This window comes from Drosophila ananassae, chromosome XR, assembly GCF_017639315.1.
Source record: "Drosophila ananassae strain 14024-0371.13 chromosome XR, ASM1763931v2, whole genome shotgun sequence".
Taxonomy (NCBI): Eukaryota; Metazoa; Arthropoda; class Insecta; order Diptera; family Drosophilidae; genus Drosophila; species Drosophila ananassae.
Genome location: NC_057932.1, coordinates 21,654,048 through 21,679,747, shown reverse-complemented (window position 1 = coordinate 21,679,747; position 25,700 = coordinate 21,654,048). Strand labels below are relative to the sequence as shown.

At 47.0% G+C, this 25,700-nt stretch overlaps 6 protein-coding genes across 8 annotated transcripts; 4 read left to right on the top strand and 2 right to left on the bottom strand.

Annotated features, from left to right (window-relative positions):
- The first annotated feature begins 3,101 nt into the window (after positions 1-3,101).
- On the top strand, positions 3,102-4,986 carry LOC6501935 (homeotic protein ocelliless). Its single transcript, XM_001966686.4, has 2 exons — positions 3,102-3,740; positions 4,034-4,986. The coding sequence occupies exons 1-2, from the start codon at positions 3,534-3,536 to the stop codon at positions 4,670-4,672; spliced, it is 846 nt and encodes a 281-aa protein (XP_001966722.1). The 5' UTR covers positions 3,102-3,533; the 3' UTR covers positions 4,673-4,986.
- A 266-nt stretch (positions 4,987-5,252) lies between these two features.
- Positions 5,253-6,576, top strand: LOC6501936 (palmitoyl-protein thioesterase 1). The gene is made up of 4 exons (XM_001966687.4): positions 5,253-5,837; positions 5,936-6,085; positions 6,147-6,273; positions 6,344-6,576. The coding sequence occupies exons 1-4, from the start codon at positions 5,317-5,319 to the stop codon at positions 6,464-6,466; spliced, it is 921 nt and encodes a 306-aa protein (XP_001966723.1). The 5' UTR covers positions 5,253-5,316; the 3' UTR covers positions 6,467-6,576.
- Positions 6,577-6,979: 403 nt separating this feature from the next.
- LOC6501890 lies at positions 6,980-9,061 on the bottom strand. Of its 2 annotated transcripts, XM_001966688.4 has the most exons (4): positions 9,032-9,061; positions 8,742-8,956; positions 7,978-8,529; positions 6,980-7,899 (listed from the first exon to the last, which is right to left on the bottom strand). In XM_001966688.4, the coding sequence occupies exons 3-4, from the start codon at positions 8,448-8,450 to the stop codon at positions 7,092-7,094; spliced, it is 1,281 nt and encodes a 426-aa protein (XP_001966724.1). In that variant the 5' UTR covers positions 8,451-8,529; positions 8,742-8,956; positions 9,032-9,061; the 3' UTR covers positions 6,980-7,091. The 2 variants fall into 2 exon arrangements, with proteins under 2 accessions (XP_001966724.1, XP_032308110.1); XM_032452219.2 differs by lacking the exon at positions 9,032-9,061 and having other exon boundaries at positions 8,673-8,972.
- A 40-nt stretch (positions 9,062-9,101) lies between these two features.
- LOC6501937 (ribosome biogenesis protein NOP53) lies at positions 9,102-11,068 on the top strand. The gene is made up of 5 exons (XM_032452218.2): positions 9,102-9,366; positions 9,431-9,604; positions 9,662-9,982; positions 10,044-10,439; positions 10,505-11,068. Exons 1-5 carry the CDS (start codon positions 9,236-9,238, stop codon positions 10,902-10,904), a joined length of 1,422 nt encoding a protein of 473 aa, XP_032308109.1. The 5' UTR covers positions 9,102-9,235; the 3' UTR covers positions 10,905-11,068.
- A 4,785-nt stretch (positions 11,069-15,853) lies between these two features.
- Positions 15,854-20,788, bottom strand: LOC6501889 (RNA cytidine acetyltransferase). 2 transcript variants are annotated; one of them, XM_032452248.2, is made up of 8 exons: positions 20,586-20,788; positions 19,927-20,015; positions 19,647-19,873; positions 19,063-19,302; positions 18,557-19,004; positions 17,231-18,503; positions 16,201-17,170; positions 15,854-16,078 (listed from the first exon to the last, which is right to left on the bottom strand). In XM_032452248.2, exons 3-8 carry the CDS (start codon positions 19,703-19,705, stop codon positions 15,958-15,960), a joined length of 3,111 nt encoding a protein of 1,036 aa, XP_032308139.1. In that variant the 5' UTR covers positions 19,706-19,873; positions 19,927-20,015; positions 20,586-20,788; the 3' UTR covers positions 15,854-15,957. The 2 variants fall into 2 exon arrangements, with proteins under 2 accessions (XP_032308139.1, XP_044573531.1); XM_044717596.1 differs by having other exon boundaries at positions 19,063-19,346; positions 20,586-20,786.
- A 467-nt stretch (positions 20,789-21,255) lies between these two features.
- LOC6501938 (probable U3 small nucleolar RNA-associated protein 11) lies at positions 21,256-22,413 on the top strand. Its single transcript, XM_001966691.4, has 2 exons — positions 21,256-21,871; positions 21,934-22,413. Exons 1-2 carry the CDS (start codon positions 21,383-21,385, stop codon positions 22,141-22,143), a joined length of 699 nt encoding a protein of 232 aa, XP_001966727.1. The 5' UTR covers positions 21,256-21,382; the 3' UTR covers positions 22,144-22,413.
- The last annotated feature ends 3,287 nt before the right edge of the window (positions 22,414-25,700 follow it).

Genomic DNA, 25,700 nt, shown 5'->3' with positions numbered 1-25,700 from the left:
CCACACACACACACACACACACACACACAGGTACTCACTCACACACCCACAAGTACATGAAAGACCAATCAGCGCGACAAAACAATAGACACACAGACAGAGAAGAGAGCCCGCGAGAGAGCCAGGTGGGCGGGGTGGGTTGGGTCCGGAAAACTCCAGCTCAGGTGGAAAGCGTGTTGCCTAATGAATGCCAACAACAACAGCAACAACAGCGGGGGAAAACAACAAGCGCATAACAGCCCTGCATCAAATTACAAAATTAAAAATGGCGCTGGGGAATGCAAGACCGAACAGACAAACAAGAGCGAGATGGGAAAAGCCAGTGCAAGGAGCGGGATGTCAGCAGGAGAGTTGTTACTAACTTCCGGCGAAAACTGATATTCGAACCATCATCAAGGATGGAAAGTAAAGCCACGACTATGTTGACGTGTCCCTCTCAGGAGTCGGTTGTGAAATGGCCAAGATATAGAATCTGAAACAGGTCCCAATGAGAAACTCTTAGTACCTCCCGGTTTTCCCAAAATGTTCCCCTAATTAAAAAGAAAAAATTTTGTTTTAGATAATGATGCCCCGATGCTTTTGGGGTATTCTCTAAAAAATCTCTAAAGGTTTCAAACAGCCCAGATTGTGGCTGCGACAGGCGTCATGATATCATTTATTTTCCTAAGAAGTTCCTTAGAAAATTGTCGGGATTCAGATTTAAATACAGATCGCTTGAAAATAGATGATTTTAAAGTATTCCTCATAACAATTGTATGTGAAACGACCAAGCTATGGGTTTCGACAAGGGGTCATAATGAAAGATAAATAATTTCAGTCGGATTTTCAAGCTTAGAAAGTTCCAAAAAAATCGATAACATTTCCGGGCTTGAGATTTAGACACAAATACGCGGAACCACAATTCTTTTAAGGTATTCCTATCATAAATCCGATGTGTACTGGTCGAATTTGACAGGAGCTGTAATGAGAGATCCATATCCATATCGATGAAGTTTGCTTAGAAAATTTGAAAAAAAAAATCTAAAAAATTTTCGAACTTGAGATTTAAACACAGATCGCCGGCAAATAGAGCCACGATTCTTTTAAAGTATTCCTCTTAAGAATCGGATATGGCGAAGATATGGGCGTCGGCAGGAGTCATCATAGGAGATTTGTACTATCTCCCGGATGGCCTAGGATTTCCCTAAAAAATTCGAAAAAAAACTAAGAAAATGATTGGGTTTGAGGAGAACAAGAGCTTCGTCTGAAATTTACAGAGTTTTGAAGAGATTTGAAACAGAGATTTGTAAAAACGTTTATCTAAAAACCGGTCTAAAAGAGATACGACTTGAAATCGGACATAAATTAGAATAAAGTTATACTAGAGAGGGGCGAAAGTGCGTCACCACTGCTCCCTGAAATCGGAAAGGGACGAACAAATCCCTAAAAAGTTTATGTTTTGAATGTCCTTAAGACAAAGCCTCATTTGAGATAGTTTCGGATAATCTGAACGGGGCTGTCAACGGCTGCGCCATCAGCAGCCTTCAGCTCAGCCGCTTGCCGCTCGTTATCCTTGTCGTCCTGGTCAACCCTCACACACAGTGGCGCACCCGGCCACCCACTCACCATCACACACACAAGGAAATCGGGGCTCGCTTATGATTGGCTTGGGCGCAAAAGGAAGCAAATGAAATAAAGCACACAAAGCCCCCGCAGGTGGCGAAGGGGCGGGGGCGCCGTGAGGGGTGTGGTGCCACGCCTGTTCTTCATAAATAATAAATAAATATAATTTCCAGCGCAAGCGCAGCGCAAAAAAGCGAAACAAGAAACAAAAACACAACACAATGCCGGGGAAATGAGAAAATTGCATCCCTTAATTTGTTTAACACACACACACACACACCCATAGCAGCGAGGGGCAGGGGCGGGTGAGTGCAAGGGAGGCGGGCAGGGCATTGTCTCTCCACCGCTCCACCGCTCCCCCGCTGCCCCGCTCCACCTACACCTCCTCCTCCTCGTGCATCTTCATTTTCATTTTCATCTTCATCATCAGCTGTGGTGGCAACCTCATTTCCGTGTGCCTCCATTGTGGCCCCCTCCCCTCCTGTTCGGGGGTGTGGCCTTATTGTTATTGTTCTGCTGCCGAAGCTGGCGTCGCTGCCTGCCTCTGCCTCTGCTGCCGGCATTAAGTGATTTGAATTTTATTATTTACAGGTGCATCGCATATACAGAGCACAGTGGGAAGCGTTTGGTTTTAAAAGTATTTTAAAAGTAGATTGTGTTTCATCAGGACATTACATATTCTTACAATCTTTTAATTAAATTGGGTGCCGCCTGTAGAGCCTCTTTGCTCGCTGGTAATACTGACTCGCTCCAAATAACTACTCGCTCTGCCCTACTCGATCTCTGAAAACCCTGTTCCACGTGTCGTATGCGTGATATTGTGAAACGTTCAAATCCGAGAGGGCCCTTGCATTTTGATACCACGGTGCGCAGTGCGAGATTCATCCAACCGCACTGCACCGCCCATTGCCGCCCACCCACAACCCCCTGCCTGTTGCCACCAGCACACATACAGATGCAGCGAAACAAATATCGCTTATGAGGTTTTTGTGCTTGTGCCTTAATTTAACGAAGTCAAAACGAGAAAACAATAAACAACCGACGCAACGGCAACGGCAACGGAAACGGAAACAGCAACAACAACGTCAACACCAGCAGGACCTGCAAGGACCAGAGCGGGAGAGCGAGTTTATTAAGGAGCGCCGAGCATGCCGAAGGAACACGAGCGAGGCAGCATGCGGCCTGTGAGCGCAAATGAGCGAGCCCCACAGCACTCGGAGGATGCGCAGCGTGGAGTTAGAAAGGGATGCCGATGCACGTAAGGATGTGGGTGCGGAGGAGGGGCGGCAGGAGGCGATTGCCTGGGAGAGAGGTGAGCAGCCGAAAGTTAATTGCAAAAGGATAATTAAAATCAAAACAGGAAATAATCCATGATGGATTATTTTTCTATTTAATTGTTCGAACACCTTCCCCGCGAAATGATTTCAAGGACCAAACTATCTAGGGAGCTGGAGACAATTAGCCAAGGAGTGGGTGCAGCAGTGTGTGTGGCGAGGGGAATCCTTTAATTACGACAACTGAAAATGGGCGAGTCGCAGGCGCACCCTCACAGAGCACAGGCACCGCAGTCACCAACACACCAAGCAGGCACACGGATATATTAGCCCGCATCCCACGGAAGCTGCATAAAAGCCGCAGGACGCTGCCTGCATTTCCGCAGTCGCTGGCCAAACGCTCAGCCAAGAGCATCTCCTGCGAAAGCAAGCACCTGCTTCCTGCTAGCCTTTTTTTTGAGTGGCGCCAACTCCGACAACTTGAAACTAATCGGATTCAGATGGAGAGTCCAAAGTGAAACCTATTTTTGTTTTGTGCCGAGCAAGTGACTTTCGAGTGCGAATCGAGTTTACCTGTCGCTGACAACAAAGTGGAGCTTGTAGGAATATTTCCTCCACAACGCTTATAGCAAGCCCGGCAGGAATCCCCTATAGACAATGGCTGGGCCATTCATATCGCCGCTGCCCGGCGACTTGCTCACGGAGTACATGTTCGGCCGGAGGAGGCAGCGCCGCAACCGCACCACCTTCACGCCCCAGCAGCTCCAGGAGCTGGAGGCCCTCTTCCAGAAGACCCACTACCCGGACGTCTTCCTCCGCGAGGAGGTCGCCCTGAGGATCAGTCTCAGCGAGGCGCGCGTCCAGGTGAATGGCGAATCGCCTAAAGCGATTCAGATTCAAACCCGCGAAGATCAGGCAAAGTATCCACAAAAATCAATACAGGGCCGAAAAACGCCCCGACTCCCCAAATTCGTAGCACACTTCTGTGGGCTCTGTTTCCAAAGCATCCTCTTTTCTCGTTCAAATATTTTGAACATGCTCCTCCAAGGCAATATCCCCAAAGCCAACTGGTCCCCACTGTAGTACTCGTGAAAAAAGGCAAAAAGGGTTGGAATATTCAGTAACAGATCCGTATTCCTTACATTGATTTTCGCTAGGTGTGGTTCCAGAATAGAAGGGCCAAGTGGCGGAAACAGGCGCGTCTTCAGCTGCTGCAGGATGCTTGGCGGATGCGCTGCCTCAGCCTGGGCACGCCCCCCGTGATGGGCGGCGGAGGAGGATCCGCCGGAGGCGGCAGTGGCTCCGCAGGGTCGCCTGCGGGAGCCCAGACGGGCAACCGGACGCCCAGCCAGACGCCCGAGAACCTATCCGCCGGCAAGGATTCTGAAATCGGGGACGCGACCTCTGCTGGAAACTTCACCATGATGCATCCGGCGTTCCAACAGCAACATCAACAGCATCAACACCTCCAGCAGGGACAGGGATCTGGACCTGGATCGGGATCTGCATCTGGATCCGGGGGCACAGGCATGGACCAGGAGAAGCTCTCGAAGACCTACACGGAGCTGAAGCTCTACAAGGCGCCAGCGCACGGACTCGAACTGGGTGGAATGGCAGCCACCCTTTCCGGCTCCACCCAGTCGGACGAGGGCTCTGACGGGTCCGACTCCGAGGAAATCGATCTCACCTCCGGCGCCTGCATCGACTTCTCCCAGAGCAGCAAGCTCCAGCAGCAGGCGACTGCAGCGGCGGCCGGGGGCGTGGCTTCGTCGGCCACACCTAACGGGGTTCTCTAAGTACTCCAAGGACTCACCAATAGGAGTCGCAACATCTTTGGGCAGTCATTGCAATTTTTTTTAGTTTATTGTTGGCTTGGATCGTTTCTTTTATCCGCGTAGGAGTACCAAACACACATGTTTCCCGCTCTTTAAACATTTTTTTTTACCAGAAAAATAAATATAAATGGTCCCTTGTATATACTCACACACTCAAAACCCCTCGAACATTAGGAAATGGCAGTTAATGATCGATAATAAAAGAAAACGTAGCCACTTGTAGTGGATGGCGACGGAGAGCCCAGAATCTCACGGGTCAGAATATATTAACAGTATATGAGGACTATTTAATAAATGAGTACAGTTGGTGGCCTTGGGTTTTCTCAAAGTGGGGTGCATTCGGGACAAGGGCAGAAGTTATGCATAAATAAGGACCAGCGATCTGAGTGCAAGTCTTCGCATATCCTGACGGGTCCTGCGGCAAAAAGGCTGGCTTGGCGAAGCAGGATTTGCAGTTGGCAAAAAGGGGAGGAGCCTCGCGTCCACCTATCGGCTGGTAGCAGCACTACCTGTTGCTCATCCGCCGTTTTATTTGAATTTCCACCAACGGTCACACTGGTGTCAGCTGACACACTAAACAAAGAGGGACGCCGACATAAACAGGAATGTGCCGACTAATTATTATTCTGCTTCTGCTCCTGATTCTGATTGTGGGTTACTTGTGGTGGAAGCCCACTGCAGGTGGCTCCAACTCGGAGGTCCTGCCTGTGCTCCTGTGGCACGGAATGGGCGACACCTGCTGCTTGCCCTTTAGCCTTGGTGCCTTTATGGAGTTAATCGTGGCCCAGACGAAGGGCACCTACGTACGCTCCGTGGAAATCGGCGGAAACATGGTCATGGACTGGGAGAGCGGCTTCTTCATCCACCCAAACGAGCAGGTGGACTACGTCTGCAAGCAGCTGCTGGCGGACGAGAAGATGGCCAAAGGCTACAATGCCATCGGGTTCTCGCAGGGCGGGCAGTTCCTTCGCGCGGTGGCTCAGCGGTGTCCCCAGCCCCCGATGCGGACTCTGATTACCTTCGGGGGCCAGCACCAGGGCGTCTTTGGGCTGCCATCGTGCCCCACCCTGTCCGTTGAGGCCTGCGCCTATATATCCCGGCTCCTGACCTCCGCAGCCTACGCGACGTGAGTTACACCTTCTTAGCAAGGGTTGTTAGGTCTCTTTCTAGCTTAAAATATGGAGATTCATAAAATTTGCACGGCTCTTGTGTGGTTAATTTCAGGGCGGTGCAGGAGCAACTAGTCCAGGCCACTTACTGGCACGACCCGCTAATGGAGAACAACTATCGCCGGGGAAGCACCTTCTTGGCAGACATCAACAACGAGCTGTACCTAAACGTCTTCTACACGGAGAACCTGAACAAGCTGAAGAAGTAATTGAAACCCGCTTCAATGAAGCTGCCTTCCGTAATAACGCCATTCCTTCGCCCCCAGATTTGTGATGGTCAAGTTTCTCAACGACACCGTTGTCCAGCCAAAGGATTCGCAATGGTTCGAGTTCTACACCTCCGGGCAGGATAAAGTTATCCAGCCCCTGAAGGACAGTAAAGTCTATGAAAACGTACGTATCACCTAATTTTTTTCAATGATCTTTTTATGAAATTACTCCACGAATTACCATCCACCTGCAGTTGGGATTAAATAAAATGCAAAGGGATGGTAAACTGGTGTTTCTGGGCGTCGAGGGCGACCACTTGTCCATATCCAAGGCTTGGTTTATTCAGAACATAGTGCCTCTCCTACTCGAAAAGTGAATCGAAACAGGAAATATTAAACATTTTAATTAAACATGATTCTAAGCTGCAATTATCATTACGGAGAGGAGCAGTTAATAAACGACGGGTGTCTCCCAGAACATTTCTAAGTTGTATTCGGAATTTTTTTCAAGTCTTTTTATACACTTGCAGATGGTATTATTTTTTTGTCAAAATAATTAAAACATTATTTAATATTTATCGACTTCAAAGTTCTGCAGACAAAATATAGAAATTGTATAAATTTTTAACATAGGAGAGCTTGCGACTTTTTTAAAAATCACTCTGTAGTAAATTGGTTATATTCCGAAATTCACGCGGCCAACTATGTCCTGTAGTTGCTATTCGATGATACATATTCTAAAATATAATACCATCATTTAACTGCAAGCGTATATGAACTTCGTCGTCGCCCGAACGACGGCGAGCGCTTTCCTTTATTGTTTTTAACATAAATACCAGCCCAGTGGTATTGCAAACATATAGGTTGAACATCAAGTGGATCTTGGGAAATTTCAAGAAATAGGTAAAAACTTTATTGAATAATCTTTTTAATTGCTTTCATGAGCACTTTTATACTATAGGCTTTTGAATTCGATTGGATCGCGGTGCGAGGCTAGAGGAATCACCTTATATAGCCCTGATCGATAGCGTGCTTGAAGATATCGGCCAGGCGCTGTTGCTTGGCTGGCTCCTTGAAAGGAGTGATGTTCCAGACGTCGGTAAGGATCGCGTTCTCCTGGATGCCGTCCAAGTCGGCCACTTCATCATCCTCTATCATAGTCATAGGGAGCGACTCAATGCCCATGCCGCAGCCGAAGCGACCAAAGTTCTTTAGCTCCTCCTGCAGGGATTCCCATGAAATGACAGCCTCCGCATCGCCGCCCAGATCCCTGATCAGCGCCTGAGCGCTCTCCAGATACGCACGCAATAGCTCATCATAGTGACGCTCTCGCAGTTCCTGGCTAGTGCACGAGTAAACAAAGAAGCTCAGGTCAAGAGCGAGGGACGAGCACCTCGCCAACTGGAAGTCGATGATGATGATCTCCTGCGATTCTCCCTGCTCGCCGTACTTGGTCAGGAAATTGGGCGTCCAGCAGTCGCCGTGACCGAAAACACTAAGCTTGGAGCGAGTCGACACGAGGCTCACTAGGTCGTCGAAGAGGTTTGGCTGGAGGAAGTTGCCGGCCACTGTCTCATATTTGCTGTTCGGGTAGATCTGCTTAATGGCATCCTTGGCCACGTTCTCGGCCAGCAGAAGGAATCCCGTATACCACTCCCGGGTGTGCTCGCCATAGTAGGTCTCCTCCAGAGATGCAGCAGCCTTCTCAAAGTTCTCCGGATCCAGGGAATTGAAGGCCAGGGCGACGCCATGGAAACGTCCCAGAGTGCGCATCGTCAGCAGGGCATCATCCAGGGAAATGTAGTCTTGGCTGGAAAGGGGTAAGGCGTCTATTATAAAATCCCTTTACATTCATAGTCATTTTTGTACAATCCCATTAGAGACTCACCGAGCTGGCGCCTTGTAGCCTCTGGGACCCACATCCTCCAGGGCGATGAAATCGTTGACCCCGTCGCAAACATATGCCAGGCACTTTGGGAACTCCACAAAGGGTTTCTGCGGAGCGGGCTTCCGCGACTTTTGGAACGCCTCGATGGCTGGGATAACCTTTGTGTAAAAGTGGATCTCGTTGCGGAAGAAAATCACAGAGCGGAACAGTCGTCGCCGGTGGAGATTGTCTGGCATGGCCTTCACGATGACACTAACTTCCAGCTGTTCGGTCTTCTGGTCCGCGGCTCCCTCCTTCACGCCGTAAATGGTGATCCGGAAGACACGGCTCAGGTAGGCGTCGCCCTTCTTGCCGCTTGGTCCAAACTTGTAGGAGGTGTGTCGTGTGCCGCCGGCATTCTTGATAATCTCATCGAGAGTGCTCTCGGAGAACTTGGAGGAGATGTCCGCAAAACTGGGAAAGGTGGCACTCATTTCGATGGTTGAATGACTTATGCTTGTGGCCGAGAATCCCGATCAGCTTTTTATACGAAGAGCAAGCGAACGATAAGCGCTATCAATGAAAAACATTGCACAGGTAAGCCTCCGTTGGGTGAACCATAAAATTTATTCGTATTTTTATAATTTAAAATGCGGCTTAAATTAAGATACTATAAGTTGTAATACTATGTTCTTAACAGGATGAGACCACCGTACCTATGTTGTTTGGACACGTCAGACGCTTCTTCAACTATCTTAGCGTCGGCGTACGTGTCCACCACTTACCTACTGATGTTCTCACGATTTGAATTTATTGTGATTTGTTTGTTGAGATTCCGCTGACGCCTGCCTAAGCTTTTATGATTGCCCTTTTGACCGCCAGCACTTCGCAACCTATTCTGATCCTGTTCTCGGCGAGTGCCCAGCTTAAATTGGCGCAAACATGTACGTGTCTTTTTCAAATATGGCGCAGCATGCACGCCTGACTACTACTGGAGTTCCTGCTATGTCAAATAAAGGTATATAGTTTATAATATATATGACTAACACGTAGTTCCTAGTTTAAAATAATGTACCTGTTTTTGTTTTGCCGCCACATGCTCATCACTGACCAGCTGATTATACACCTATCGATAAATTCTATCACAATCGATATTTAACACTAAACCAGTGTTGTTTAATGACTGCCATTAGTGTTGCCTAGTTTTCGAAAATAGCACGTGTGCCGCTTTGACACAGAAATTAGTTTTTGTGTTTATTTTCGAAATAAATACACGAAAATGACAGCTGTAGAGCCTCTCGCAAAAAAGAAGCGAAAGATTTCTAAGAAAAACAAATCTGCCTGGCGCAAGACCGACATCCAGGATGTGGAGCAGTTTTTGGAAGACCAACGACAGGAGGAGCGTATCGGGTGAGCATGTCTACTTGTTAAGCTAAAGATTTTCAATTATAGTATTTTTAATGTCGCTTCCTAGGACATTCACGGACAAGCAAGACAAGGACCTTTTCGTGCTTGATGCCACGCCACAAAAAACGAAACCTACGTTGCTAAGTGTTAAACAAAAGCGAAAGCTAAACGCCAAGAAACCGATGCGAAGCTACCAGGCGCTGGAGAACACATCCAAGGTGCAGGATCCGATAGCCAAGCGGTAAAACACTTGTTATAATCAGTCTATCAGCTCATTTCACTTCTTAGTATTCTCTAGAAACAAAGTTAGACAGAAGAAGAACGGACGCAACATTGAGCTGGAGGTGTGCAATCCCACGAAGCCACGCCATAGACAAGCCAACAGTGATCGCGCACTTTACTATGCAAAGTTGGAACAAAGGCTGGAGGACAAGAAGACGAAAAAGCTGGCAGTAGAGAAAGACATTTGGCAGGAAGAAGATTTTCGCGATAAGATCCCTGGCTTGAAAGACGAGAAGGGCTGGATCAGTAGGGATTTAGCTGTGCACGTGGCGGGAAACGTGGGAATGAAGGTGGTCAAGACTCATGCCAGTATGCATCATAAGACTACCAAAGCCAAGTAAATCACTATCTGTAATTAAGCTGTTTTGCTAAAAATCTAATCATATGTTGTTTTGCAGGAAGTTCGCTCTGCCGCATCCAGGCATGAGTTACAATCCCTCGTTGCAAGACCATCAGGAACTGCTGCAGCAGGTGGTAGAGCGCGAGGAGGGTATCATCAAAAAGGAGCAGCATTTAAAGCGCGTGACTACCAGCATGTTCTCTAAGGTTACTCCTGAGGAGCGTGACCAGCTCCGTGTACAGGAGATGAGTCAGGGTATGGAGGATGAGCAGGACGAACAGGAGGAGGATGCCAATCCCGGCGAAGACGACAAGCCTTATCATACGATTAATGCTCCTGTGGAAAATAAAAAGAAGAGTAAACAGGCTCGCAACAACGAGCTTAAGCAGAAGGAGCTAAAGCGCCAAACGGAATTGAAGCGGAAGCTTAAGCAACAAACAGCCGATTTGATTCGGTAAGCACTACAAATTAATTTTTCAAAAATGTATTACATAAATTTAATCATTCTTTGCTACATAGCATTAAATCCATTCGTGCTGAGCTGGACGACGAAGAAGATGAACTGAACGACCTGAAGAAGCGCCGCAAACAGCGCGCCGAGAAGGCCAAGTTCAATCCGAAACGTTTAGGACGACACAAATTCGAGGAGCCGGACCTGGACGTAAATATGCCAGAGGATTTGGCCGGAAATCTTCGCAATGTCAAGACCGAGAGCAGCTTACTAAAGGACCGCTTCCTTCTTATGCAGCGAAACAATATGCTGCCCACAACAAAGGCCGTCGGGCGCAAGAAGGCCAAGGTTAAACGCTTTTCTCGCAGCTCCCACAAAGAACCTGGCGTCAGCTACCAAGATTTAAGGGAGCGTCGTAAGGCGGCGGCCGCTGTAGCCTCTGCGAACTCTGACACCATCAAGATATAAGTTGGAGCTTTAGTCAGTTATTAGTTTTTATTATAATAAGCCTTTAAACATTGTTAGAATGTAAGACCTGTAACCGATAATTGAATTGGTCAAGCTAAACCGTTTAAAAATCAAATTTTGTACACAAAACCATTAAAGCCCTGATTCCAAGGTTTATTCAATTTTCAGGGTAATTTGAAGAGGCCGAGATGTTATTTAACCATTATTTGGCTCAATATATTTCGTTTGAGACATTCCGCATCAAAATCGTCTGAGAAATGGCCGAGATAGGGTCTCCGACAAATTGGAATTTCGCGCCTTCGGCTGCGCTGTCGCCCCCATGGTTTTATAATTCCCAACCGCTTCTAGCGTCGGGCGACTATAAAAGAAATGCTGCTATCGCGGAAAAAATTTCTCAATCCGTTAACGCTCTGCCATTTACCGTGCGATTTGGACGGGAGTGGTCTTAAACGATTCCTTGGAACCGCTTTAAGCGATCTATGCAAAAAAATTTCGAGATTTCAACATATTTCGATCAAAAATTTTTCTATGGTGAAATCGAAAAACTAATGATGCAGTTCAAAGGACATTCGAATCCTGATTCCAAAAATGCACGGCGTTGCCAGATCGGACCAGGAATGGCCGAGATATAAGCTATAGAAGGTACACATTTTTCAAATGCTCATATCTTGGCAATTTCTCATCCGATCTGGCAACGCTGTACATTTTCGGAATCAGGACTCGAATGTCCTTCGAACTGCATCTTTACTTTTTCGAAATCGAACAACTCATTTTCGACCCGATTTTTGACAAAATGGAAAGGGGTAACATCACGTTTTTTCTCGATTTTCGCGAAAAATTTTTTTGTTCGATTTCCGCGATCTTTGGATGCATTTCGACTAATTTTGGGGCGCTGATTCCGAAAATGTAGGGCATTGCCAGATCGGATGAGAAATGGCCGAGATATGAACATTTGAAAAAGTGTACTTTCTGTAGCTCATATCTCGGCCATTTCTCAACCGATCTGGCAACGCTGTGCATTTTTGGAATCAGGACTCGGATGTCCTTCGAACTGCATCATTAGTTTTTCGAAATCGAACAACTCATTTTCCACCCGATTTTTGAAAAAATGGAAAGGGGGTAACATCACGTTTTTTCTCGATTTTCGCGAAAAATTTTTTTGTCCGATTTCGACGATCTTTGGATGCATTTCGACTAATTTTGGGGCGCTGATTCCGAAAATGTAGGGCATTGCCAGATCGGATGAGAAATGGCCGAGATATGAGCTTTTGAAAAATGTGTACCTTCTATAGCTTATATCTCGGCCATTCCTGGCCCGATCTGGCAACGCTATGCGTTTTTGGAATCAGGACTCGGATGTCCTTCGAACTGCATCATTAGTTTTTCGAAATCGAACAACTCATTTTCGACCCGATTTTTGAAAAAATGGAAAGGGGGTAACATCACGTTTTTTCTCGATTTTCGCGAAAAATTTTTTTGTCCGATTTCGACGATCTTTGGATGCATTTCGACTAATTTTGGGGCGCTGATTCCGAAAATGTAGGGCATTGCCAGATCGGATGAGAAATGGCCGAGATATGAACATTTGAAAAAGTGTACTTTCTGTAGCTCATATCTCGGCCATTTCGCAACCGATCTGGCAACGCTGTGCATTTTTGGAATCAGGACTCGGATGTCCTTCGAACTGCATCTTTACTTTTTCGAAATCGAACAACTCATTTTCGACCCGATTTTTGAAAAAATGGAAAGGGGGTAACATCACGTTTTTTCTCGATTTTCGCGAAAAATTTTTTTGTCCGATTTCGACGATCTTTGGATGCATTTCGACTAATTTTGGGGCGCTGATTCCGAAAATGTACGCCGTTGCCAGATCGGTTGAGAAATGGCCGAGATATGAGCTGTTGAAAAATGTGTACCTTTTATAGCTCATATCTCGGCCATTCCTGGTCCGATCTGGCAACGCTGTGCATTTTTGGAATCAGGACTCGAATGTCCTTCGAACTGCATCTTTACTTTTTCGAAATCGAACAACTCATTTTCGACCCGATTTTTGAAAAAATGGAAAGGGGTTACATCACGTTTTTTCTCGATTTTCGCGAAAAATTTTTTTGTCCGATTTCGACGATCTTTGGATGCATTTCGACTAATTTTGGGGCGCTGATTCCGAAAATGTAGGGCATTGCCAGATCGGATGAGAAATGTCCGAGATATGAGCATGTGAAAAACGTGTACTTTCTATAGCTTATATCTCGGCCATTCCTGGTCCGATCTGGCAACGCTGTGCATTTTTGGAATCAGGACTCGGATGTCCTTCGAACTGCATCTTTACTTTTTCGAAATCGAACAACTCATTTTCGACCCGATTTTTGAAAAAATGGAAAGGGGGGTAACATCACGTTTTTTCTCGATTTTCGCGAAAAATTTTTTTGTCCGATTTCGACGATCTTTGGATGCATTTCGACTAATTTTGGGGCGCTGATTCCGAAAATGTAGGGCATTGCCAGATCGGATGAGAAATGGCTGAGATATGGGCATTTGAAAAATGTGTACTTTCTTTAGCTCATATCTCGGCCATTTCTCAACCGATCTGGCAACGCTGTGCATTTTTGGAATCAGGACTCGAATGTCCTTCGAACTGCATCTTTACTTTTTCGAAATCGAACAACTCATTTTCGACCCGATTTTTGAAAAAATGGAAAGGGGGGTAACATCACGTTTTTTCTCGATTTTCGCGAAAAATTTTTTTGTCCGATTTCGACGATCTTTGGATGCATTTCGACTAATTTTGGGGCGCTGATTCCGAAAATGTAGGGCATTGCCAGATCGGATGAGAAATGGCCGAGATATGAACATTTGAAAAAGTGTACTTTCTGTAGCTCATATCTCGGCCATTCCTGGTCCGATCTGGCAACGCTGTGCATTTTTGGAATCAGGACTCGGATGTCCTTCGAACTGCATCTTTACTTTTTCGAAATCGAACAACTCATTTTCGACCCGATTTTTGAAAAAATGGAAAGGGGTAACATCACGTTTTTTCTCGATTTTCGCGAAAAATTTTTTTGTCCGATTTCGACGATCTTTGGATGCATTTCGACTAATTTTGGGGCGCTGATTCCGAAAATGTAGGGCATTGCCAGATCGGATGAGAAATGTCCGAGATATGAGCATGTGAAAAACGTGTACTTTCTATAGCTTATATCTCGGCCATTCCTGGTCCGATCTGGCAACGCTGTGCATTTTTGGAATCAGGACTCGGATGTCCTTCGAACTGCATCTTTACTTTTTCGAAATCGAACAACTCATTTTCGACCCGATTTTTGAAAAAATGGAAAGGGGGGTAACATCACGTTTTTTCTCGATTTTCGCGAAAAATTTTTTTGTCCGATTTCGACGATCTTTGGATGCATTTCGACTAATTTTGGGGCGCTGATTCCGAAAATGTAGGGCATTGCCAGATCGGATGAGAAATGGCCGAGATATGAACATTTGAAAAAGTGTACTTTCTGTAGCTCATATCTCGGCCATTTCGCAACCGATCTGGCAACGCTGTGCATTTTTGGAATCAGGACTCGGATGTCCTTCGAACTGCATCTTTACTTTTTCGAAATCGAACAACTCATTTTCGACCCGATTTTTGAAAAAATGGAAAGGGGGTAACATCACGTTTTTTCTCGATTTTCGCGAAAAATTTTTTTGTCCGATTTCGACGATCTTTGGATGCATTTCGACTAATTTTGGGGCGCTGATTCCGAAAATGTAGGGCATTGCCAGATCGGATGAGAAATGGCTGAGATATGGGCATTTGAAAAATGTGTACTTTCTTTAGCTCATATCTCGGCCATTTCTCAACCGATCTGGCAACGCTGTGCATTTTTGGAATCAGGACTCGAATGTCCTTCGAACTGCATCTTTAGTTTTTCGAAATCGAACAACTCATTTTCGACCCGATTTTTGAAAAAATGGAAAGGGGTAACATCACGTTTTTTCTCGATTTTCGCGAAAAATTTTTTTGTCCGATTTCGACGATCTTTGGATGCATTTCGACTAATTTTGGGGCGCTGATTCCGAAAATGTAGGGCATTGCCAGATCGGATGAGAAATGTCCGAGATATGAGCATGTGAAAAACGTGTACTTTCTATAGCTTATATCTCGGCCATTCCTGGTCCGATCTGGCAACGCTGTGCATTTTTGGAATCAGGACTCGGATGTCCTTCGAACTGCATCTTTACTTTTTCGAAATCGAACAACTCATTTTCGACCCGATTTTTGAAAAAATGGAAAGGGGGGTAACATCACGTTTTTTCTCGATTTTCGCGAAAAATTTTTTTGTCCGATTTCGACGATCTTTGGATGCATTTCGACTAATTTTGGGGCGCTGATTCCGAAAATGTACGCCGTTGCCAGATCGGTTGAGAAATGGCCGAGATATGAGCTGTTGAAAAATGTGTACCTTTTATAGCTCATATCTCGGCCATTTCTCAACCGATCTGGCAACGCTGTGCATTTTGGGAATCAGGACTCGAATGTCCTTTGAACTGCATCATTAGTTTTTCGATTTCACCATAGAAAAATTTTTGATCGAAATATGTTTAAATCTCGAAATTTTTTTTGCATAGATCGCTTAAAGCGGTTCCAAGGAATCGTTTAAGACCACTCCAGTCCAAATCGCACGGTAAATGGCAGAGCATTAACGGATTGAAAAATTTTTTCCGCAGCAGCAACATTTCTTTTATAGTCGCCCGACGCTAGAAGCGGTTGGGAATTGTAAAACCAAGGAAACGACAGCCCAGCCGAAGGCGCGAAGTTGAATTTGTCGGAGACCCTATCTTGGCCATTTCTCAGCCGATTTCGATGCGGAATGTCTCAAACGAAATATATTGAGCCCTATAATGAATTAAGATGCGAAAATGGCCATTTGGCGTTATCGCCACTTGGATTTTGGCCAACATTTTAGATACAAGTTTTTATTAAGATAAGCCCACAAAACAATTTCTTTTTAAACTTAAGCCTATGCATTTCTACTGAAATGAAACCCGCCCAATGTAGTCCATGTTAAATCAGGGCCTTATGCTGGCCGCGTTTCTGCTTTGAGTGCCTTCTCTTTTTTGAAAGCGGAGCTGCCATGTCACGATCCTCAGGGTGCTCCAACGGCCCGTCCAGTCGTTTCACGCCACTGAAACAAAAGAAAGGGAATATTAAAGCCAAGTGCAACCAAAGGAGTTAAATAAATATAATTGTGGATGGATCTGATCTAATCATCTATTCCATCTAGAATCCCACAGAATACGTACTTACCTTTTTACGGAAAGCAGGCCGCTACTACCGCCAGTTCCGTTCGATTGCAACGCTTTCGACCAGTCCTCTTCGCTGCCCTTGATCTGGAACTCGTCCAGCTGCTCGGCCTTTAGCCTTTTAAGCTCCTTCCGCTGCTGCTTGCTTAGCTTGTTTGCAGTCTGGTCCAGCTCTTGGTCTAAGGAAAGGCTCAGCGGCTGCAGCTCCTCACCCTTCGATAGGTTCTCCTCGCGCAGCATTCCACCTTCAATGTGCTGCTCCAGCACGGATCGGAAGCATTGGTTGCACCGCTTCATCGCGTCGAAGAACTTTGCCAGTAGCTGGTTTCCAGGCATATTGAGTTCCGAGCCCAGGGCGTCGACAGTTTTGCCTTGGATACCGAGTGCCAGAAGCACGCCCTGCTGGACCAAATCCAATTGCAGCCCTTCGATCCTGCCCTGGAAGTACAGCTGCGCAATGTCCGATAGCAGGTCCAGAATCAGCCGGAACTCTGACTGTTGGCGGGCATAGCTCTCTAGTCGCTGCAGATCGTGTGGCAAGAAGAAAGCATCCAGAGTTGCTTTGTCCAGTACCTTCAGGCCGCTTGTCTCCCAGTCCACATTTTTGTTCTTTAGCAGGGACAAGCAGAGCTTGGTCTCGAACTCACGGAAGGTCTTTCCCATCAGTTTGATCACTCTGCGGCAAAAGTCATGGTAGTAAAGTCCCAGCCAGGAGGTAGCGCCAGGCGTGTATAGCATAATACAGCTGTGCTCGGCGGTTAGTTCATTGGACTTCTGACTGAGGTAAATTGGGACAAAACCAGAGCTCTTCCAAAACTTGAGAAGCTCGGAGGTTAGACCGTAGGAGGTGCCAAGGTAGTCTACGCGTTCCGGCACCCTTTCGTGCAGGCGCTGCAGCAGTGTGGGAATCCTGCTTCTGGGCCGAATCTGTTCCTTTAACAAGCTAAGTTGCTCTTCCTCTACTTCCTCGATACCTATTTAGATACATAAGGTTGGTTAGAATATGCAAACATAATATAAATATATTGATTTACCTTTGTCGGTTCCTTTTGTCGGTCCATCCTCCAGATTGGTGTATTTCCCGCCATAGTAGTCCTTGAGAAGCTGAATGGCTCGTTTGCCGTATCCCATCCGCTGGTAATTCGGGTGCGTGGCCACTCGCACGATTCGCACGCCACTAAGCTTTGGAAAGTCCCGGTCCCCGAATTGCTCGGCTATGTTCCATGGTATAAGGTCGCCGGCTGCCTTCTTTCCCCTGCCCAGAGAATCGCTGATGCTTTGGGCGGATATCTGGCCCTCGAGAGCCACTTGTATGACCACCAAGATCTCAGGTAGGGCGTCCATACGCTGCACGGGACCCAGGAGGCAGAAGAGATGGTGGGCAGGAGCGTCGCTCATCATCTGCAGATCGTTCGGAGTGTTCTTGTAGTGTGAGGATACATAAATGGCCACAAGACGATGCAAAAATGCCTCCGCCGCCTTGTGGTATGAGAACAGAGCATCTCTGTCCACATAGTAAAGTTCACACGCATCCGGGGTTGGGCATCCGGAGCTAATACCAGGTACGGTGTTGGCATCCAGGCAGAGTAGGTTTATAAGCCATTTTTCAACATCGTCGTTGTCCTGGTATCGAATTGACTCTTCCAGCTTTAGCGGGGGCCGCGCATTGTTCTCCTTTTGCAGCTGGGAGATAAGCTTCAAGCTCAGCGAGCGACCTGTGCCCTCGTAGCCGTTGATCGTGCTAGCCATGAAGATCAGACACGGTCCGATCATCTTTTTCACCAGAGGCAGTGGAATGGCAGCCGCCTCATCTATCAGCACCAGATCCGCGGCATTCAGAAGGTGGGTGTCGCTAGGGGCGATATACTGGATCGTCTGTCTGCTACTCCGAGTGATATTGATCCGAATGATGGCCTTTTTGTACTCCGCATTGGTGGATCGAATGATCGTATAGTCCGCATGCTCCTGGTACTCCAGGGCGTCAAAGCCCTTTAGCACGAATTCAAAGAGCGTGATCAGGTTCTCCGGATGCGGAGAGGTCACATAGATGTTCACGTAACCAAAGGCTACAGCGGCGGCAATCGACAGGCCAAGGGCGGCGGACTTGCCACGGCCACGTGCCGCTGTCAGAGACATTGGTGGCTTTAGTTGCTTGTCTACAAGCGCCTCAATAAACTGGGCCACTGCGTTGGCCTGATCGTATGTCTTGCAAAGATTGACAAGGGCTCCTGCCGGCTGGACATTTAAGAGGCTTTCTTTCAACTCCCGCAAGCTTGCCTCGTTTGGTGACCGACCTGCGCCCGCGGGCTGCAAATAGAAGATACAGTGATACCAATAAAAACATTTAAAACACGGCTTACGTTTACTGGCTCCACGTTAATAGTCTTGGAGCTTAGTGGTAGCACGGTGAGGTCATCGTTCACAACCAGACAGCGTTTGCAGTCGGCCAAGGACAGGATAAGCCGCTCATTAAAGCGACATGTGACTGTTTGGTGGGCCTCCGTGCGAAACCGTTTATGTACATCCATGCTCATAGTGTACAGCTGCTTCAAAGACTGTAAAGTCTTGAGAAGAAGAATGATTAGACCGCCACCCTCTACTGTCTCCACAGTGCGTGCCAGGAGGTTCGGCGTCAGGGCTTCGAAGTCCTGCAGAACGCAAACTCCGTACGTGCGGCCAAGCACAGCATGCGTCTCAGAATAGTATCTCCCGTGGATGGTGGTGGCCACACGGAAGGCATCGAAGAGGTCTGCCTCGTTTACGTCAACCTTTCCAACAGCTATCTTCTTGGCCCGCTTCTTTCCGTGGCTGAAAGGAAAATTAAAGATTATAACAGAAATTTGAGTAAGATTCATAAGAAACTTACTTTGATATGGCCTCATCCTTGTTCTTATAGCACCATAATACAGTCGGTCGGGCCTTCACTGTTGATTTAGTGAGGATGTCGTACAAGATCGGCACCTGGTCTCGCGCCTTGTCGCCGATTACTATGAACATGGTCCGGTGGCCCAGTTTAACGCCGTTCTCGATCATTACTCTTATCCTGTTGTCTATTTTCTTCTTCACCATGTTGATGCCACTTTTTTTTTGCTTGGGGAAAGGGACACTGTTTATCAAATAGCGTAAATATGGCGTCGAATTGGTTTAAAACTAAAAAACAGAAACACAGCACGTGTGCGGCTTAGAGATGAAAAAGTCTTGCGATAGTCGATAACATTATTAGAAAATTTTTTTCAACAGGTGTTGCGATAGCTATCGATACTGCCAAACTTAAAAACAAAAACGACAGCTATTTTTGCAGAAAAAAAAGGCATAAAATAGAAGCCGCAGCATTGAGCTGTAGATTCACAATTGCTTTCTTTCAGCACCTGCAAGCTTGCCACGTTCGGCGACCGTTCTAGGCTCGCGGTCTGCAAATGGATAGTACCCTGACAAAAATATATGACTTACCTTTGATGGCTCCACTTTAATAACCGTGGAGGTAAGCGGTTGCGCGTTCTAGTTATCATTATCACACATCGTTTAAAATCCACCAGAGATTAGATGAGCCACACCAATCTCCAAGGCGTCTTGCAGTAGTATCGATCGAGGTTGATGGTGGCCAAGGTCAACGTATCGTGCAAGTCTGTCTTGCTTACGCCTGCCTTCCCAACTGCTGCTTGGAACGTTTTTCATGGCTGAAAGAGAAATTATGTTATAGATTTAAGTATAAGATTCACAAAAAACTTACTTTGACATGGCTCCACTTTGTATAATAACACAGTCGGCCGATCTATACAGTCGAATTAGTGTGTCGCAGCAGGTCGCGCGCCCCGTCAGCTATAACGATAAATATGGTATGGTGGCCAAAGTTATCCTAATTTGTTAGTTTCCATCGTAATGCAGCTTATTTCAGCTACCAATGATACGAATTGGTTTAAATAAAAACATAGACGCTTAAATTTAAGAAATTCAGCTTAGAGATGGGGAAGTCGGCATAGGGATGAGCAAATATATATATCGATAGAAAGTAGAGATTTCTTATCGATATTTGTTATATATCGATAGTATCGTTTTCGCAAATATCGATGGTTACTATCGGTGTTTACCAATACAGATAATATTCCACCTCTATCAAGCATTTGACGTGTTTCAACACTGGATTCTAAAAGCGGGAAATTTAAAATTAGGTTAAATGTAGAGTACGACAACTGATAACATGAAATCTTAACCGCGAGCTTCAAAGGATGACCATGAAAGAGACTTCGAGAAACGCATAAAAGAAACACAGAATGTGTAGATGCAGGAAGCAGAATTATGATGCTTAGCTTATGACTCTCCCATATGTTTCAGGGCAGCGTCCAATATCTACGTGAATCAGGCAAGTGGGATATTGTTGTGGTTACATACAGATGCGACGAGAAGATTCTCCAGTCGGTGACTTCTTGGTAAGTAAAAACGGTTATGATGCAAAAGTACAATATTGCCTGAAGCTAAAAGTTTCCAATTCCCCAGAGCCGCAACGCATTTATGATCTTCAGCAGCTTCAGAATGATTTATACATCGTCGCCCATGCCATGGAAACAGGTCTATGTTGCTTAAGGCCAGAATCTTTACCAATTACTTCTGGATGGAAATAAATAAGTTAAAGGGAAGTATTAATATAAAAAAAACGAGTAGAATTCACAACAAATTTACCTTGACTATTACAATGCACATGACCAGGTGGGCCAACTTCAAGATGTCCTCCAACATTCCTGAATCCTGTTTTATGCCGCTTTGTTTTGTTTACCAATAATTGATAATTGTTTAAATATTGTAAATAGGGCGCTTAGGGATGACCAAGTCGACCAAGTGTTGAGCAAAACAGTGTGCGGCTTACTTTTTATCGATAGTCAATAAGTCTAGTAGATAATTTGTGCAACAGGTGTTGCGATGGTTTTCGATAGATCAAGTTTCAGAATAAATATAAATATAAATTAGTGCTATTTGAATTAATCTTATAAAATAAATTAAATACTTGATGCAATCACGTATTTTTAGTTTTGTGCATGTAAAAAATATTGGAACTTGATAGATTCGTGATTAACAACACTGGTTCTCAGTAGGTTTTCCAACACCACGACACATCCACCGCTAGCACGTTTTCGCTGTAAACAAAAGTTATATTATAACTTCTTATTCCGCCTGCCCCGAAAAGCATCACAATGTCCTCGTGGAAGAAGGCGTCAAAGAGCAACCAGAAAGTGCACAGGGAGCGGCACCAGCCGGAGTCCCGCCAGCACTTAGGTTTACTTGAGAAGAAGAAGGACTACAAGAAGCGGGCCATTGACGCCCAGCGCAAGGAGAAGACCCTCAAACTGCTGCACAGGCGTGCCCAGAATAAGAACCCAGACGAGTTCTACCACCACATGGTGAACGCAAAGCTTTCCAATGACGAGCACCACGAAAAGCAGAAGGAGGACACGCACACACCCGAGCAGCTGGCCCTTATGCAGACGCAGGACCTCAAATACGTGGTGATGAAGCGCACCATTGAGCGGCGAAAGATCGACCGCCTCAAGGCCACTCTGGTGGACGTGGATGCGGACCCCGGAAAGGCGCCCAACCAGCGCTTTGTCTTTGACGACCAGGGCCGCAGGCAGGCCGTTAGTCTGGGAGATCGCCTCAAGGAGGCGGAGCAGCAGGTTGCCAAAGTGTGTGGGGCTATTATTTGACGTATACTGTTTTATTGTAAGTGCACCTTTTTCCTTTTCAGGGAGCAGCGCCGCCGAACACAGAAAAGCAGCAGCGGATCAACGAGCTCCGCAAGCGGGAGATGCGCGAACGGGAGCTCGGCATCGTCCAGCAGAAGCTGCAGCTGAACCACGCTCTGAAGCAGCCGCGATTACTCAAGCCAAAGAAATTGAAGTCGAGTTCCAAGGATGGAGCGGCGGTCTACCGATTCCGCTACGAGCGCAAGAAATGAGGGCTTCTTAGGACTAGGAAATTGAATGAATACAATTAGTGCTAATAGCTTAGGGTTTTTTTTTTTTAATTCTTGTGTTTATCTGAATATTCCACCCTTGACACAAACCACTTTCGTTGAGTCTAATCGTTTGGTTGGAAGAGGTTCCCGCTAACCAAATACTTCCACCAGACTTACGATATTCAGAACTAAGATTTTACAAAACATGTAACAAACATTACAAAAATGTAAAAACGTTAATATATTTTATAACGATTTTTTGCTGAAGAATTTTACGAGTTTCTAAACACGAGCGTAAGGAAAAGGGTTATTATGTGAAGACAGAAATTGAATGGCAATCAATCGCTAATTTTCGCTTCACTATCGTCCGAATATGCGACATAGGGGGTGGGCCTTATACCAACAACCCTCTTGCTCCTCTCGCGGGGAACTCTAAAATGACACACCGATTTTTGGCTTACTGATGCATTCATTCGGCGCTGTCATACACATGTGCCCGTGCCCTTGCTCTTGCCCTTGCCTGTGCCCTTGTCCACCGCAATCCTATTTCCTCAAACACCCTTGCCAGTGCCAATGGGTTTCGAGTTTCAAACGCAATTGAAGTTAGTTACCAAATCTGGAGGCTAAGCTTTGATTCCCGTTTCGTTGTTGTGAGTGCTCCGTTTTGGGTTTCGGATGCGAGTCCGCCGGAGTGATCGGACAGAGGGAAATCGAAGCGATTGTATGTGAATCCGAGGAGAGAAAGCGGCCGAGGGATTCCACCCCTCTGTCGCCGTCTCCCAGGGTGATGCCTCTGTTGTGATGCGCACATGACAAGTCCGATTAGGTTAACCGATCCCTGTCAGGTCCCGGGTGGTCCCTGGCGGTCCTTGGCGGTCCCTGGTGGTGCTGCCTTTCCATCGCCACCCCACCCTGCCGCCCTGATTCCGCTCCGGCTGTGGAAAGTGTCAACACAGCAATCTATTTTATGCATAATTTGGCGTGCCAAAACGCGCGACTCGTCAAAATGGTGTCATATGTTTTTATGGTGCCAACAACCATCCAACCAGCAACCTTCCGAAGCACAACAATAGCAGCCTGTCTGCGCTTTCCCCCTCGAGCCAAGCTCACAACGCCCCGAGGGCCTGTTACAATTTCCCTAGCGGGAAACTGGTTGGATTCTGAAAAATGTTGCAATCGAGAAACAGTGCTTCGTAGTTTCTACAATCATGAACTAAGCGGCTAAAAAATGGCATTTGTTCCACATTTTTTAGAGCCGAAAACAGGCAATTACTTTCATTAACCCCACCTCCCGCGTGAGGCTCAATTATCCCACGTTAGCAGAGAATAACACTGAGTATGAGGATTTTGAAATGGTGTTCCCGAGACGGGATTATTCCATTCTTTGTAAGCTCGTTAGGAACCGGTGGGTGGGAAGGTGAGTTGCGTAAAGGGTCTGTCTGTCGTTCGTTTTCGCTTTAAAAGCGAAAGTGAAAGCCCAAGCGCGAAACCCCAAGCCCGGAAAACGGGAAGCGGGAAGCGGGAAACAGGAAACGTTCTCATGTCAGATGCACACGATTCGCGCGTGTCGGGGGCGGCGAAGCGGTGAATTAAGATATTTACGCTAACAAAACCATCAATGCCGTCCTGTCCGCCCCTGGCTTTCAGCCCGCTTTTTCTGCCAGTGCTCTGCGATAAGCGAAAGCCGAAACCTGGTCTTTGACATCTCCGGATCAGGATCAGGAGCAGACGCGGACGCGGACGCGGACGCAGGAACAGGAGTTGTCAAGTTGCGCTTATCACAGCAGCCCAGGCGACAGGACCCGGCCAGGGTGTCGTGACGCTTCTCTGTCCTGGCCGGACGGGCGGGCGGCGAGCCACGTGCGGTCACGTGACCGGAGCTTCAAACTCTTACACGTGCCAGGTTACACGGCGCGAAAACATGGCTACTCCCACAGCCCGGCTACTCCCAACCACGATTCCAGATTTAAAGTAATATCTTCATGATAACGAAATGCGTTCGGGGCCCATGCCTTTGACGTTGCGATGCCTACGTCCAATGTCACGGTTATGGTTATGGGGGCGGAAGGGGGCGAGTGGAATGCGACTGTGGGCGTGGCACTTGCTTGGGAACTGGGAACTGGGAACTGGGTAACGGAAACGGAAAGCGGAAATGGGAAGGCGGACGAGCAGGCGAGCGGGAAACGTGCAGACCTGCAGCTAAAGTCCCAGGGAGGCCGAGCTGAGACGTCATTTGCAAGCCAATTGCAGATTGATAAACAAATTAAGGGATTTGGAGGTGGGTGGGCGGGAGGCGGGGCTGGAAACCAAGCTGAGCCTTGAGTCCTTGATTAACCCTGTGATTATAAAAATAACCGAGTTGTCTCCTTTGGACCATGGATGGCAATTAGTTTTTCAATTACGGGTGGGGGGCCTGGGAGAGAGTCCCACGTAGAATTGCTCCGATTAGTTGATGCAGTTGATGGAGGGACTAGGAAGGGCGGAGGGAGTTGGATAACTGATTCAAAAAGGGTCCACTCAGTCATTCTTCATCCCAGCTATCCGACAGTATGCAAATGATTCGTCCGGGATTGGAACTCGATCCAACTGCCTGTCACCGCAGTTACCTGCCTGTTAGGCGCCTTGCGGCGTTCAACCCCGGCGATGATGGCCCCTGCGTAGAAACCCCCGGCCAGAAACGAAAGCCAAAAAAGCGGGCACGCGTCAGTTCCTAACGATCCCTAACAGTCCGGGTTTAAAATGCACGGAGTGGGAAACGAGCCCGACCTGAGCCATTAATATAAACGCCAACTGGCAAGTCAACAGGCGCACTAGACAAATCCCATAAGCAAATTCAGTTACCCCCCGGCCGGATTCCGGGCCGCCGGTCCTCAACTCCCCTCACTCCACTCCACTCCACTCCAGTTCATGTCACTCCGCCGAAGTGCAACCCTGTTACTTTTGCGTAAAGGCGCAACGGAAAATGGGAAATGGGAACCCGCTCCGGCACTCGTACACGGATTTTTTATTGTGCGAGTTAACTTTGAAGTGTCGCTGTTTATGGGCGACGGAAGTCCTTGTCTGCCGCTGCGAGTGCTGCGAACCAGGCCGTTTTCCAGCCAGTTTTTCACATGTTTCATACACCAAGTTGGCAATGGAATATTAAAAGTGATTTCTAACTGCAGGGAGCTTCTTGCAGCGGGTGCAGGAGTGGCTGGTCAGGACAGTCAACAATATAAGCTTGTTTGGGAGATAGATGTACTTTTTTGTAGCTTCCCTGCTCTGGTCTCTTTTAGCTCGTTTTTGGATCAGGAGTCCTTCCTCCGTCTACTTAAGCCTTTGTCCGCCCTCCGCCCTCCGCCCTCCGCCCGCCTGCCGGCCGGCGCTCGTCATCCGTTCATCTGTCAGTCAGCTTGTTCCTGGAGCAGCAGGAGTGAGAGTAACCCCTAAATTGACCTTTAAAACTCCCAAATGCGCAATTTATCATTTCCTCACCAGCAAACCCCTCACCCTGAGCACACGACCAACCCGACTCCCAACTTCCAACTCCCAACTCGCAGTGCAAAGGGGTGTGTGGA